Source organism: Thunnus thynnus, chromosome 7 (genome assembly GCF_963924715.1).
Source record: "Thunnus thynnus chromosome 7, fThuThy2.1, whole genome shotgun sequence".
In the NCBI taxonomy this organism is placed as follows: domain Eukaryota; kingdom Metazoa; phylum Chordata; class Actinopteri; order Scombriformes; family Scombridae; genus Thunnus; species Thunnus thynnus.
In genome coordinates, this window is record NC_089523.1 from 4,098,407 (window position 1) to 4,112,787 (window position 14,381).

The 14,381-nt window shown below is 37.5% G+C and overlaps 1 protein-coding gene across 1 annotated transcript; it reads right to left on the bottom strand.

The window, feature by feature from the left end:
- Positions 1 to 2,584: 2,584 nt before the first annotated feature.
- LOC137185626 (cobalamin binding intrinsic factor-like) lies at positions 2,585 to 5,989 on the bottom strand. Its single transcript, XM_067593873.1, has 6 exons — positions 5,663 to 5,989; positions 5,109 to 5,248; positions 4,790 to 4,934; positions 4,063 to 4,199; positions 3,007 to 3,966; positions 2,585 to 2,905 (listed from the first exon to the last, which is right to left on the bottom strand). The coding sequence occupies exons 2-5, from the start codon at positions 5,206 to 5,208 to the stop codon at positions 3,851 to 3,853; spliced, it is 498 nt and encodes a 165-aa protein (XP_067449974.1). The 5' UTR covers positions 5,209 to 5,248; positions 5,663 to 5,989; the 3' UTR covers positions 2,585 to 2,905; positions 3,007 to 3,850.
- Between the last annotated feature and the right edge of the window lie 8,392 nt (positions 5,990 to 14,381).

Below are 14,381 nucleotides of genomic sequence, written 5' to 3' on the forward strand. Positions count from 1 at the left end.
ACACATGAAACTAACTTTATGACTTAGCAGGAATAGCACAGGTGTTTGTGATCACATTAACGATGGCTCCATTCTAATCGAGTGTCCCAGAAAGCCATGACAGTGTGACAGTGAGCTAACATGCACAATAACATCATTGCGCCATCATTTATGTTATTATTTACACCTGTGCTTTATACTGTCATCTGTCAAAATGTCTGCAGCTGCAATGGTACAGCAGGCCTGTCGTAACAATCTCATCAGTCAGTGATGATGAGCTCTGATTATCTGTCTTTAAAGCTCTGAACTTCAACAGTGATCCTCAGAGCAGATACAGGTTATAGTTGATTCTGAGACATCACTCAGAGCGTTTGACATGGAATAAAAGCTAACGTTTACACTCGCCCAATGGAAAATTCTGAGCTGTACATATTTTTTAGAGGTAAATATCTGTCCATGTATTGGTCTATTGATAATTTCTTTCACTTAGCAGACATCTATTGTTCTTCTGTTCGTCTCTTCCAGCTTCACCTACAAAGACCACCCACAGTAAGGGCCCATACTTGGTGAGTGTGTACGGTCTGTCTGAAAGTAAAGCAAACCATACCTACTGGAAGCTGCAGTCCAAGACACCAGATGGCAAAATCACAGATGTTAAATTTTGGTGAATTTGTTTTTATTGTTGTTATTTTTTTGTAGATAAAATTATGATTAACTACATGGATCTTGTTTGCAGGTATGGGAAGTTACACCCAAAAAGAAAATGAGGAAATTATTCTTAATTTTTCAAAGTATTAATGATTTATCCCACATCGACTATATCAACATGGGATCAGAGCCAGCGTTGGAATCGACTGTATGACAATATATTTCATTGGTGAACAATCAAATGACATGCATCTGTGTTTGTTGTTGAGTGACAGTGATATTTCAATAAAATACCCTCCCCCCCATGTGTTGACTGCAATGTCTTGCAAAAAGAAATTCACACAAGTGAATAAACTGTTGACAATATTATGTACGACGAACAGAAGCTGACATCATCATACTGTTTATTGTGTACAATGCGTTACGGGGGCTAAGTGAAAGAAAAACACAGTGATTTATTTGGTCATCAGAACAGCAACAGAAATCTTGAATACCAGTATTTGAAGGGTCAGTTCAGCCAAATATCCAGACCGTCAGAGAAACGGGGACAGTGTCTCTTGAAATAAAGTTCCATTTTCCCTTCATACCGCCAAGCCTTCCAACAAAACAGCTGTAACTGACTGACTGAGATTAAATTACCAACACAGAACACCCAGCACAAAGGATAGTGTGTCTTTACATGAGAAAGGGACAACAAAAGCAAAGAAATAAAAAGCCAACGCAAAGGTTGTTAATAGCATGTTTAATCTCAAAGAGACACAATTAGCATATTTCTTACAATGATTTCTTGAGATGAACATTATTGACAGTCTAGACCAGGACCATACTGCTACAAATCATTTGTCTGTTTGAGTGTATAACTCATGTGGTAGTCAGGGAGATGAAGATGTAGAGCTTAGACACTACTTATTTCCTATTTTTACAAGCACATACATCTGCACTGTGAGATTTCAAATGAAAAAGGAGAGAAAAAAAAGAATAAGTAGAAGAGGGAAGGGGGGGGGGGGCACAGAGTCAGTACTCCTACAGTACAGTAGGTGTCACTCAGTTCCAGCAGATTTTTTTGTAGCTTGCTCATGATGGAAACACACTGTTTCAGCTGGTAATTATCACTAAAAGCGTTTGGAGTGATATGTTGGGTTTATTCAGGCCACTGGAGCAAACTGATAACAGTAAGAGCTAATTGGCTTGAAACAGTTTGCAGAACATGCTGCTAAAATATTTGCAGACAATGAGTAAATGTTATAAAGCTAAGTGTTATGTAAAATAATACACAAAATATGAAGCTACACAGTTGCAAAGTCACCTGCACATGTTGGGCTAAAAGACTAAATGAAGAAAGAAACAGAGACAAGGACGGACAGAGTAGACATTCAGTAGTAGTGTGGGAGTGAGAACGTGTTCTTATTTCATGTTGTGTATTTCAAGACTGAAGAACTCATACTGCAACAGGAGAACAAGACGACTGTCCTGTGTCTCCAAATGCAGCTGAAAAAAGCTGCATTATTGTAGAGAACACAACCCTCCTCATCCTCAATCATCCAAAGGTTCTGCTTTTAAAGATGCATCCTTTGGAAGAGGCGACCTTTGCTAAAGGACTGAATGTTTCCACACATAATATATGCATGAATTATATAATAATTGTCAAAGTACACTCTTTTTGCAGTACAGTATTCAAGGAAATGATGTACTTTATCTTAAACTTTATAATATGCGTTCCAACAGAATCAAACTGTCATTTTGAAATGCCACTGCCACTTCAACCTCACTAATAAAAACATGTTTATGTGTATTTCTGGAGCTGCATTACCATCATTTTATTCTCTTTACAGCTGCGAGTAGTTTATCCATTCACTTTGTGCAATGCATTGTGGGACACAAAAATCAAGCGGATTTAGTCTTCATACTACTGCAGACTTTTTTCACTATGTCTAACTTTGTCACTATGTCTAATGTTGTCCTTGTTGAAGAGCATCCTCCTGCTCATAAACCAAGGTGAGCAAAAGCAGGTATTTGCAAATGTGACACAATGTCAAGTTTTAAATCTTCCTCATTCTGTACAACAGTTGATGTGTCTATGTACAGTCTCAGGAGGGACTCCTCTAAAGACCAAAGTGGTTCCTTTGTGTGTGTGTTTGTACTACTCTATGTGTGATTGATGATTTAAATCTATCTATCACTCCCTCCAGGAAATACACGGGACCATGGTTCTTCAGTTGCAGATAGCTTTACTTCTCCTCATCATCACCGTCATAAATCGCTATAAGCCACCGTCGAGCTGTTCAAATAAACAATAGTACAGAATAAAGACACATTCTCATCACACACAGACTGCAAACCCATATGCGTGACGCAACACAAACACGTAAACAAGCATACCTCGCTGGCTGCACAAAACCGAGAGGGAATGAATCCACTTGACCGAACAAAAATCTTGAGAAACAAAAATATAGTCTTTTACAAAATATAGTTTTTGATAGCGAAACATAAATTTTCAACAGTCAATGCAATGTTGCTCTGCTTGAACTTAAAACTTCTAAGCGGAGTTTTCTATTTCTCCTGCTTCATGTCTTTACATGCCTCTGGGCGTATTGTAACAACAAAAAAACGTAAGTTAAGTTCCCACACAAATCAGTATCCAGGAAAATAAATGATATAAAAATAAAATATGTAACAAAACATGAACAACGACATAAATAATATTTATGACAGTTAATCTAGCTTATGAAGCATTCAGAACTCCACTGGAAGAAGTGTAAATTTATAGTAACCAATGTGAAGACAAGACTTTCTCTCTCTGCAGTATGTAAGGTGAAGGTGATTCTAGGAGAAGCAAAGACGACTTTGAAATTGTCTCAAACTAAAATTGAATGTCTGATGAAAAACATAGAAGCATTTGTATCATTTGATTTGTCATTTCACACTGATTAGCACAATTTTATGATGATTTGGATCAGTCTGAAAAACTGTTAATATTCCCAGAAAATAGAATGAAAACAGTAATTTTGTTAAACATTTTGCTTCACACATATTTGATGCTATAAAAAAGTTTTTATTTTAGTTTTTAAAGCAAGAAACATTGATTCAAGTGAGTAATCCCTCAGACTAAGAAGAAATCATCATGAGGAAGTGAGTTTTGAGATGATCTGATTACAAAGCAGGAAATTCCAGGTGAAGGTAGATTCTCAAGAGATGATCTTCTTGAAATTCAGACACAGTCAAGTCAACTCTTTCCTTGTCCTTGTAGTTCAGGATGATCGATGATGTTTTGTTGCACCTCATATTTCCTATAGTTCAGGATGATTTGATCCTTTGGATCAGGAAGGTAACATCCAATACCTGCAGATAAAATCAAGATAAAACAAGATTATAAATTGATTTACAATAAGACAAAGAACAAGATACAGTGGTTGTTTAGTGAAAAAAGTGTCTCACCAACATCAAGTTCTTTAGTTTGGTTGTCTGTTTTCTTGACCAGCAGCTGCCAGTAGGTTTTATCCTTATCATCTCCCGCCAAACAGTTCACACTCTGCAGGAACGGGCCATAGTTATAATCCTCTGTGTAAGTGAACCTGCAAGGACAATAGAGGAGGACTTGGTGAAGGACATATATGGACAATTATTACTAGAATATTGCAAGCAGTAAGTAAAATAAACTGAAGCAAAATAGAAATACAAAAAAAGATAAAGGGTGCCCTTATTAGAACCATAAAGTTAAATAGAGATAAAGAAAGAGAGAAAAATGTCAAAACCCAATAAAACACAATAAGATGCCTTTGAAATAGATTATGACGTCATTTAAAAGTGGACACTGACTTTTTTTCAACAACTAGTAGCCCCAACTGATGATCTGAAGCTGTGCTACATGAGGCTCTAATTATAATCAATAAGACCTTCAAGTCTTCATTTTTTAACATCTAAAGGTGTGAAATGGTTCTTGACTGATCCCAAAATACAGGTAGTTACTGTAGTCCAGCTCTGGTGATATAAAGCTGTGGATTAGTTTTTCAAGGTCAGCAAAAGACAAACATGATGTCATTTTGACTCAATGTTCCTCAGTTTGAGAAAACATGATTGTGCAATATTAGTCAGTAATTAAGAGAAAGTCATTTATTGCATTAGATTTGATGATTCATGCTAACAGTTGATTTTAAGATCTTACATGAAGCCTGTTTTGGAGTCCTGCAGTCTCCTCAGTCCACCAAGCAGGATCCCTCTGTAATACACATAAGTGTTGAAGGTCTTATTGGGACAAGGTGTTATTGAGTTGCTCACCACAACAGTAAAGGGAATTATTTTTTCAGAGCCTGGAAATGGAAGTCAAAGCAGAGAAAATAAAATAATGAGAGGGCAGACAATATCCTATAACAATAAATAAATAAAATAGAATTTGTCTTAATGGTTAGGACTGAGGACATTTTTGTATTTTTGTATTCAGTAATGATAGAAACTTTTGAATTAAATTGTTTTCTGAGGCTTACTTGAAGGTGGAACACCAGCAGGGCAGCTGCAGCAGCAGCAGCCCTCCTGCAGCAGCAGCAGCAGCAGCAGGGCTGCAGAGAGGACAGCAGGTGTCATCATTCTCACTGTTGGAAACCAGATTCTGAACCTGAACACTTAGCTACAGAGGTTAAAAAAAAGACATCCAAAAACATCATCCTTGGAAATGATAATACTTTTCACATAGCCAGTTTAAACGCCACCTTAGTTTTGTACAAGTTAATTCTAGACTGTTCACACCACCGTTTGTTAAAACCAGTTAGGCTGCATTCATCTTTCAGTACAGGATTCTAATCCTTCGATGTTCAGCTGTCTCCTGTCTTTCATTCTTCTTTACTGCTACTAAGTAAAAAGATAAATAAATAAATAAAGTCACTTAAACTCAGGCTGCGTGTTCAATGGTCAGAGGCAACTACACCAAATGTCAAACAATCCAAACTATCTCATAAAGAAAGTTAAATCAGTAAATCAGCCAATGCCAAAAAATAATAATTAAAAAGTTGGTTACAAGATCTTTTTTTTTGACGTACTGTACCTGTGAGGGTGCAGGAGCAGATTGATGAGGTTCTACAGATCTTCAAGTAGCTCCTGGTCCTGTTTGAAGGACTTCTGCTCAGAAACTTTTATAGCTCTCCTCCACACATCATATACTGAAACAACCAATCATCACCAGGGGCGGATTTAGTGATTTGGTGGCCCCAGGCAAATGCTGCCTTGCTTTACTCATCACCCTTTCTCTAACTGGGACTGTTGGTATTAGCAGTAGTAGAAGAACTAATCAAAACATTTTTCTGAAGTAAAACTGTTTACTATTAGTAGTAAAATTATTAATGCCACACAGTAAAAGTCCTGCATTCAAATTTTTACTTAAAGTGAAGAGTGAAAGAGAAGTATTATCAGCACAATGTACTTTAGATTAATGAATAATAATGCATCATATTTTAATTGTTATATTTTGTGAGTAAAAGCTGAATCTGCAACGTAACCAGTAACATTCATCTGTTAGGTAAATGTAGTAGAACCTTTTCCTCTGAAGTAAAAGTAAAAGTAAAAGTACACACTAAGTAGTATACAGTTGCATACTTTTTCATTTTTGTTATTTCAGGGTACAATGAGTTAAAATACAATGTTCAATGTTTTTCATGTCTAAACATCATAATAAATCTATTATGGGTCACCAGTTCAATCCTCCGGACCCAACTGCTCTGGTGGAGCTGCTCAATGGCCAGCGGATCAGACTGTGGTTATACTGGGCAGCTTCCAGGTATGAATGTGTAACTGTGTGAATGTGATCAGGGCGTTCCTGAAAAAGAGAGTATCGCTCTCAGAGAACGCCCCCTGAATAAATAAAGGTTAAAAAATAGTTGTTTGGGGCCCTTTATTTGGGGGCTCCAGGTAGTTGCCTACCTTGCCTAATGGTCCAACCCTGATCATCACACGTCAAGCTGCCATCCAACTGAATGACGTTACATTTCTCACATTTCACACAGTCTTCTCACATTCTCAGGTAAATAAGTACAATCATGAACAATGATTGTAAATGAAGCCAGTGATGAGTCCGCCACTGGCTTCATACAAGGTTGTCGAAATCAATTTTGAGAAGTGTTTGTGGGAGGAGAAGTCAGCCTTATGTCTTACTAAGTGTTTCACCATCAGTGTTACATCATCTTTAGTTGATTACCAAAGTGCCATGCCCTCCACTTCTGCCTCCTCCTGAGAGGGGGTTGTAGCCAGTTCAGTGGTCTGTCCACCAACCATGGTCACTAACACGGATCACTGGTTACTACCACTAGGGGCTCTGAAGCTACCAGGACCAGTTAGTGAGTGGTCTGTGTGTTGGTTTTTTGAAACGTGTCCCCAGTCTCACATCTTTGCTACATTTGAAAAAGCAGAACAAAATGATCTCTTTGTAACTTAGACATAGGCCTATCCTTGTGTTAGATGTGTTGGAACATACTCACCCAGAGTTCATTCCTGAAGTGTTTATTAGACAATCATGTGAATTTTCTAACCCTGTACTATCAACAGTAGTAGCACCTCTATTGACACACTTCCACAATTAGCAACACCAATTGGCTTCATACAAGGTTGTCGCAATCAATTTTGAGAATTGCGAGTGGGAAGATAAGTCAACCTCCCTTCTTTGACCATCAGTGTTTCAACATCTTTAGTTGATTACCAAAGTGCCATGCCCTCCACTTCTGCCTCCTCCTGAGAGGGGGTTGTAGCCAGTTCAGTGGTCTGTCCACCAACCATGGTCGCTAACACGGATCCTTGGTTACTACCACTAGGGGCTCTGAAGCTACTAGGACCAGTTAGTGAGTGGTCTGTGAGTTGGTTTTTTGAAACGTGCCCCCAGTCTCACATCTTTGCTACATTTGAAAAAGCAGAACAAAATTATCTCTTTGTAACTTGGAAGTAGGCCATCCTTGTGTCAGATGTGTTGGAACATACTCGCTCAGAATTCATTCCTGAAGTGTTTATTAGACAATCATGTGAATTTTCTAACCCTGCACTATCAACAGCAGTAACACTGCTGTTGACACACTTCCACAATTAGCAACATCAATTGGCTTCATACAAGGTTGTCGCAATCAATTTAGAGAATTGCTTGTGGGAAGAGAAGTCAACCTCCCTTCTTTCACCATCAGTGATTCATCATCATTAGTTGATTACCAAAGTGTCACACCCTCCACTTCTGCCTCCTTCTGAGAGGGGGTTGTAGCCAGTTCAGTGGTCTGTCCACTGACCATGGTCGCTAACACGGATCACTGATTACTACCACTAGGGGCTCTGAAGCTAGTGGTCCAGACCAGTTGTCACTTCTCTGACCGTGTTGGCAACGCTGTTAGCGTTCTAACATCTAGTATGTATAGCAAGCACAGAATTTACTGGTACAAACACAAATGTGCAAGTTCACAAAACTAAGGTAACATGTATGAAACCCTGTTTTCAAGCACACTTTTCCATATTTCTAGAGGCGTTTAAAGGAGGAGAGTGTTCTGCTAGCAAGCTTAGAGCTCACACCTGTCCAGTTATACAGCTTGTACTCTGGTTGTTTGGGGGAAATCAATACGGACTACAAACGTCAAATTCATACAAATAATAGCAACAATTAATTTTTGACATGTGACAGGCAGCAGTCAGCTGATCCTAATTCTCGGTAAACCTTGCACACTACTGTGCACTCTGGACTGATGCTCATACTCCTTCATATTCTTTAACTACTGATGCTACTTAAACAATGTAAATTTTACAATAATAAAGCCAATAAATAGGAAAGTTGTGACTGTAGATCAACCACCTGCGATGATGGAGGATTTGAGCCACATTTAACTGATTTCTACAACTGTTGACAAGTTTTGACATTTATTCAGCCAAGAAAATCAACCATTAACTGACCCGGTGTTTATCCCAGTCTATAGTAGTAACTGGTCCAATATGATTTTGGGTGACTGTCATCTCCCTCACATCTGTCTATCTGTTTTTAGCTCTGTTTTGTGCTCTGATTTAATCAGAAATTCTATTTTATATTTGTGATGATCTCAGACTAATAGAACTTCATTAAAGAAGGATTCAATGAAGGAAGAAATGCCACTAAAGGTATTAGAAAAATGCTGTATTTGCTGCTGTATTGTCCAGTTTGAATTCTAATCTTACACTAATACTTGTAGTTAGTATGGAAAGAGTGGAACATGAAAAATACAAATATCTGTACATTGTAATGCAATGCAAGTGGAACTGCAATAGTACCAGTTACCTTACCTATTAATGTTCCTTTTGTCTATACTGATTTTTATTAGTCTGTTATTAAAAAATGTGGTATTGTGGTAGTGATGTGGTAGTGTTGTAGTGTACTGTATTGTGTAAAGGTGTTTCTTACATTTACTGTACTTCACAACTTCACAAACTGCGGTTATAAAATCACTGGAATCACTGGAAGTGTATTATCTATTATCATTATATAACACTGTAAAGGGGTTTCTGTTTCATATATTATTCCATAAATTATCCTATTTTATTTAATGAATCAAATCTGTTTATGACTTGTGTGTGACATGGTCTATATGGGTGGTGGTGTGTCTCCAGGTGGGTTTTGGTGGGCTGGTCTGAGTCAAAATTGCCACACCGATTTTATTTGCACTCTGGCACTGCCCTTGGTATTTACAGACAGAGCTATAGATATCGTTTTAAATATTACTTTGGTCTCATACAAAATTTAATATTTCTTGCTGCGAAATTAGTTTATCTGAAAGTAAATTAAGGTTCATGGTTCTGTTGGAACCATTTAAACTGCCTCTATGTACTTTTGGCTCCTTATTAGGGGTGTGCCCAAATACAAATACATTATTTGACAAAGCAAAAATTGTGTTTTTTTAATGAATATTTGTTTTATAGAAATTTTTTTTTTAAAAATTGTTTTTGGGAAGAAAAAAAAAACATGTCACATACCAGCGCGCAGGTCAGTTACATCGCTATCTCAGTCTCTCTCCTCTGCTCCACTGTTACATCTTTCAGCAGGGCTCAACGAGGGGAGTCACATCCACCTGCTACATTATGCACATTTCCTAATTTTGACATCACTCACGGAGTTGGGGGTGTTCCCCAGAGATAAAGCTTAGCTGAGCTACTGACACACGCAAAGTGCTCCCAAGGGACTCCCTGTTATTCCCTTGGTCCTTTCCACAAAGTAAGGTTGTAAAAAATAGGCAATAAATGAAAAGTGCAAAGCAATAATCACTGTTGAATTTCTTCCCTACACGTCACATAGTGTGCTGTCTCTGTGTTATGGGTGTATAAATAGGTCTGTCTGCAATGAGGCGACCAGTAAAGTTTTAGTTCAGTAGTCAGCGCAGTCGTCTATGATCTAGGTCTTGGAGACTCCAGTTCGAGAACCAGTGTGGGGACCTCCTTCATAAGGTAGTTTATTCATGAACACTTATTGTAACACTTTAATTTTCTAAAATAAATGCGTAATAAAAACAAAAACAGGATTTTTAAGCTTCTTTCCACTTTTATTCAAATACAAATACAAATACAAATAATTTTGCAGCCTCAATAAATACAGATACAAATACAAATCTTGGGCTCTCTGCACATCCCTACTCCTTATGTATAGATCTCAGTTACCACACTTAAATAGTAATTAAGAAATGAATGAAATCAAACAGGGGCAATGTGGTGCATGACAATTTAGTTTGGGTAAGCATAAATAACTTCTTTTATGAATAGGTTTGTAGCATTTTATGTAACATAAGTGATGTGCAGAAAAAAATAGGATCCAACTTTGTAATGCTAACATTAAGTTAATGTTAAGTGTTTATATGAGATGAGCTTTTGTCTTTTTTACTAAAGTTACAGTGCCGTTACCCTCTCATCCTGAGTGGAAAGGAGTTAAAAATACTGGAGTTTATATATTTTTGGTTTTTATGCATAAGTTTCAAAGGCAGAATGGGTTAAAGCACACTTAATTCACTGAAATCAAACACTGACAACACAATACAGGTTATGTTTTCACATTACAGAGGATATTTAAGTCTGTTTGATATGGTTTTATTAGTCCTGGACTAACAAGCTAACGTCACCTGCACAACAAAAAGATGCTGACAGAAGTTAGTGGTCCTCTTATAAGCCCGCTTATTCTCCAGAAAAATATTGTAATGTACTCATGTTGATGTGAGTATTTGACTTTCAAAATGAGCAATGTGCTGATTGAATACAAGGTTTGATACCCAAAGGCCTTAAATGTGTTTCCATGTAGTTAGTTCTGTATAGTTAGTTGATTATAGATTACGTTTTAAGGTTATAGAAGCAATGCAAGCATAAGTCATTCATTCACGTAGGAACCAGCTTACTAAGTGCTTGACTAACACCACTGTTTAAAATTCATAAGGAAGCACAGGGGTAGGTGTATTGCTGTCTACAATTGTGTCTTTTCTATTCTACCACTGGATGGCGACAGAGTCACATACTTTTCTATCTCCACTCATAATGACTGCTTTACTAACTTCCACTCTATTCTAATATAACTATTATACTACTATTATACTATTATAGTATGTTATGTCCTATTATAGAGCTGTTGTGTCTTTTAGTGGTGTAAAAGGTGCAGGACAAGACAAGACAAAACCTGATTGACAGTCTAACATCTTAATTTTGAAGGATTGTAACTTGTCGAAAGACAGATTTTTTTTATTTTTCTTGAATAAAAACTTTTCCGCAGGCTGCCATTAAAATAATTACCTTGGTGTTAAATTGATACTGGATGTATGAAATTGTGCATGTGACAGGCGGGCTTCACCAGCGGTTCATAAAGAGGAGTCAGGGGCCACCAGGGGCCCATAAAGGTTTACGAGGGGTTGGGGTTGCTTTCATTGTGAATTCATGCATGTAAGGGGCTTAGCCTAAGCCCCTTATTCTAGTTGTCTTTGCCCTTTTAAACTCTCAGTTCGTGTCTAATAAATCTTTCATTCTCAAAGATCTAAGTAATCTTGATTTCCTACTCCTTACTGAGAACTGGCTTAAACTTGGGGAGTGCTCCCATTTAGTGGAGCTCTGCCCACCCAGTTATAATTTTCTGAATGCACCTAGGTTAACAGGCCGTGGTAGGGGTATTGCAGCTGTTTTTAAGAATCATCTCACTTGTACTTCATTCAGTTTTTGTTCATTCAATAGTTTTCAAATCTTAACTTTTAAAATTGTATGTGATAACCCAGTTTGCTGTGTAACCATTTATTGACCCCTTTCTCTCTTTCTTTTGGGAAGAAAAAGAAAAAACTATGTCAAATACCAGCGCGCAGATCGGTTATATCACTATCTCAGTCTCTCTCCTCTGCTCTGCTGTGACGTCTATCAGCAGGTCTCAACGAGAGGAGTCACATCCACCTGCTACATGACGCATATCTCCTAATTTTGACATCAGTTGGGGGTGTTCGCCAGAGAAAAAGCTGAAAAAGTGCTCCCAAGGGACTCTCCATAACCTGTTGTCCCCCTTCTCCTTTCCACAAAGTTAGGTTGAAAAAAACTAGGCAATAAATTAAAAGTTTTTCCCTACATGTTATATGCTGTGCTGTCTCTGTGTTATGGGTGTATAAATAGGTAGAGGTCTGTCTGCAATGAGTCGATGAGTAAAGTTTTAGCTCAGTAGTCATCAGAGTCGTCTATGATCAGGGAGACTCCAGTTCAAGACCCAGTGTGGGGAACTCCTTCATAAGATAGTTTATTCATGAAAACTTATTGTAACACGTTTTCTAAAGTTAAAAGCACAGTAAAAACATAAACAGGATTTTTAAGCGTCTTTCCACTTTTATTCAAATACAAATACACATCATCCCAACAAATACAGATACAAATACAAATACTGGTCCCTCTGCACATCCCTAGTACTGAGACTGCATTACTAAGGGGGACCAATGACATTCTTATGCATGCAGACAAAGTGAATATTCCATCCTTATTTTATTCGATTTAACACTGCCTTTGATACCATCGATCATGCTATTTTACTTGATCGTTGGCATAACTGGGTTGGTATTTCTGGAACAGCTTTAAACTGGTTTCAGTCTCATTTGACTAATAGATATTTTAATGTTTGTATCAATAACCACGTGTCCGTCTCAGCTCCCCTTCTCATTATAAATGCTTCCTCTGGGTCAGTTGTTCAGCTGCTTTCAAGACATGTCATATCACTGTTATGGAGATGATACACAGATCTATTTTTCTGCCAAACCCAGTTACCTGAATCAACTGGCCTCCCTCCATGATCACTGAGCTGCCACCAAAGATTAGTTGTCTCTTCATTTCCTCCACCTAAACCCTGACAAAAAAGTTCTTTTAATTGGACCTGATAACTTTGTCACTGCCACTTTAATCAGTTTATTGGTCCATTTCATTCAAATATCAATTCTACCACTAAGAATCTTGGAACCATCTTTGACCAGTTTATGACTTTAGACCTTCATGTTACTAAGTTCGTCCAGTCTTGTTTCCTACAACTAAGAAATATTGCAAAAATCAGATGTATCTTGTCTTCTACGGATCTCAAAGTATTAATTCTGCACTTTCATTTTCTCCTCTCTAGATTATTGTAATTCCTTCTACACGTGCCTCAGTCGAGCAGCTCTAAATCGTTTACAGTTGGTTCAAAACTAGGCTATTAACTAGAACTAGCTGTAGGTCCAATATTACTCCTGTTCTTGCATCCTTCCACTGGCTCCCCATAAAATACATTACAAGATCCTGTTGATAACATATAAGGCCCTGCATGACCCCCAGTTACATTTCTGATCTCCTCATTCCACTTCTCGACCACTTTGTCCCTTAAATCTCTGCCTTTTATCCATCCCCACTCCAACTGCAAGTCACCTTTGCAGTTTTAGCTCTCTAGAATCATCTTCCCCAATCTGTCGGATTTGTAAAATCTTTGGACTGTTTTAAGCGGCGTCTAAGAACCGATTTTTATAGGCAAGCCTTTTCACAGATCTCCATCCCTGTCATATGTTTTTCTTATTGTGCTGTGTTTTATATTAAAATTCATTTTATTTATTCATTTATATTTTTTCCATGTGTGTGAAGCACTTTGTAACTGCGTGTTTTAAAAAGTGCTGTATAAATAACACTTTACTTGCTTACATTTACTTTTACAACTGCAGACTTTTTTCAGTACATCTAACTTTGCCCTTTTGCCAGTATGAACACATGACACAGTCAGGAACTTGTATCACAATAATTTCTGCTTACCTCCGGTTTCTTTGCAGTTACAAAGATCACTTACAAATAGGTTTACTTTAGTTACAGATTGTTATATTTAAACTTTTAGTTAAGCACTTCATACACATTTTACTTTTATCTTACTGAAGCTCTTCTATGCTTTATGGTGACACCTCTATCTACATACAAATGATGTCCTTGTTGAAGAGCATCCTCCCTGGTGCTTGTTAACCAAGGTGAGCAAAAGCAGGTATTTGCAATAATGACACAATGTCAAGTTTTAAATCTTCCTCATTCTGTACAACAGTTGATGTGTATGAGGAAGTGAGATGATCTGATTACAAAGCAGGAAATTCCAGGTGAAGGTGGATTCCCAAGAGATAATCTTCTTGAAATTCAAGACACAATAATGTCAACTCTTTCCTTGTCAGTAAAAATGATAGTTTGTTTCTTTGTGTTAAGTTTCACATGTTTACATGAAGGCCATGTGTTCAGCTGTTATCATACACTGAACTACCAACACAAATGGATCTTAGTTGATTGAT

What these genes read in the sequence shown, in the direction of transcription:
- LOC137185626 (XM_067593873.1), bottom strand. Translation starts at nt 5,208, where the DNA reads ATGATGACACCTGCTGTCCTCTCTGCAGCCCTGCTGCTGCTGCTGCTG. An exon ending in GACTCCAAAACAGGCTTCAT is followed by an intron (nt 4,200 to 4,789) that starts GTAAGATCTTAA and finishes TTGTCCTTGCAG; the next exon opens with GTTCACTTACACAGAGGATT. An exon ending in AACTAAAGAACTTGATGTTG is followed by an intron (nt 3,967 to 4,062) that starts GTGAGACACTTT and finishes TTTTATCTGCAG; the next exon opens with GTATTGGATGTTACCTTCCT.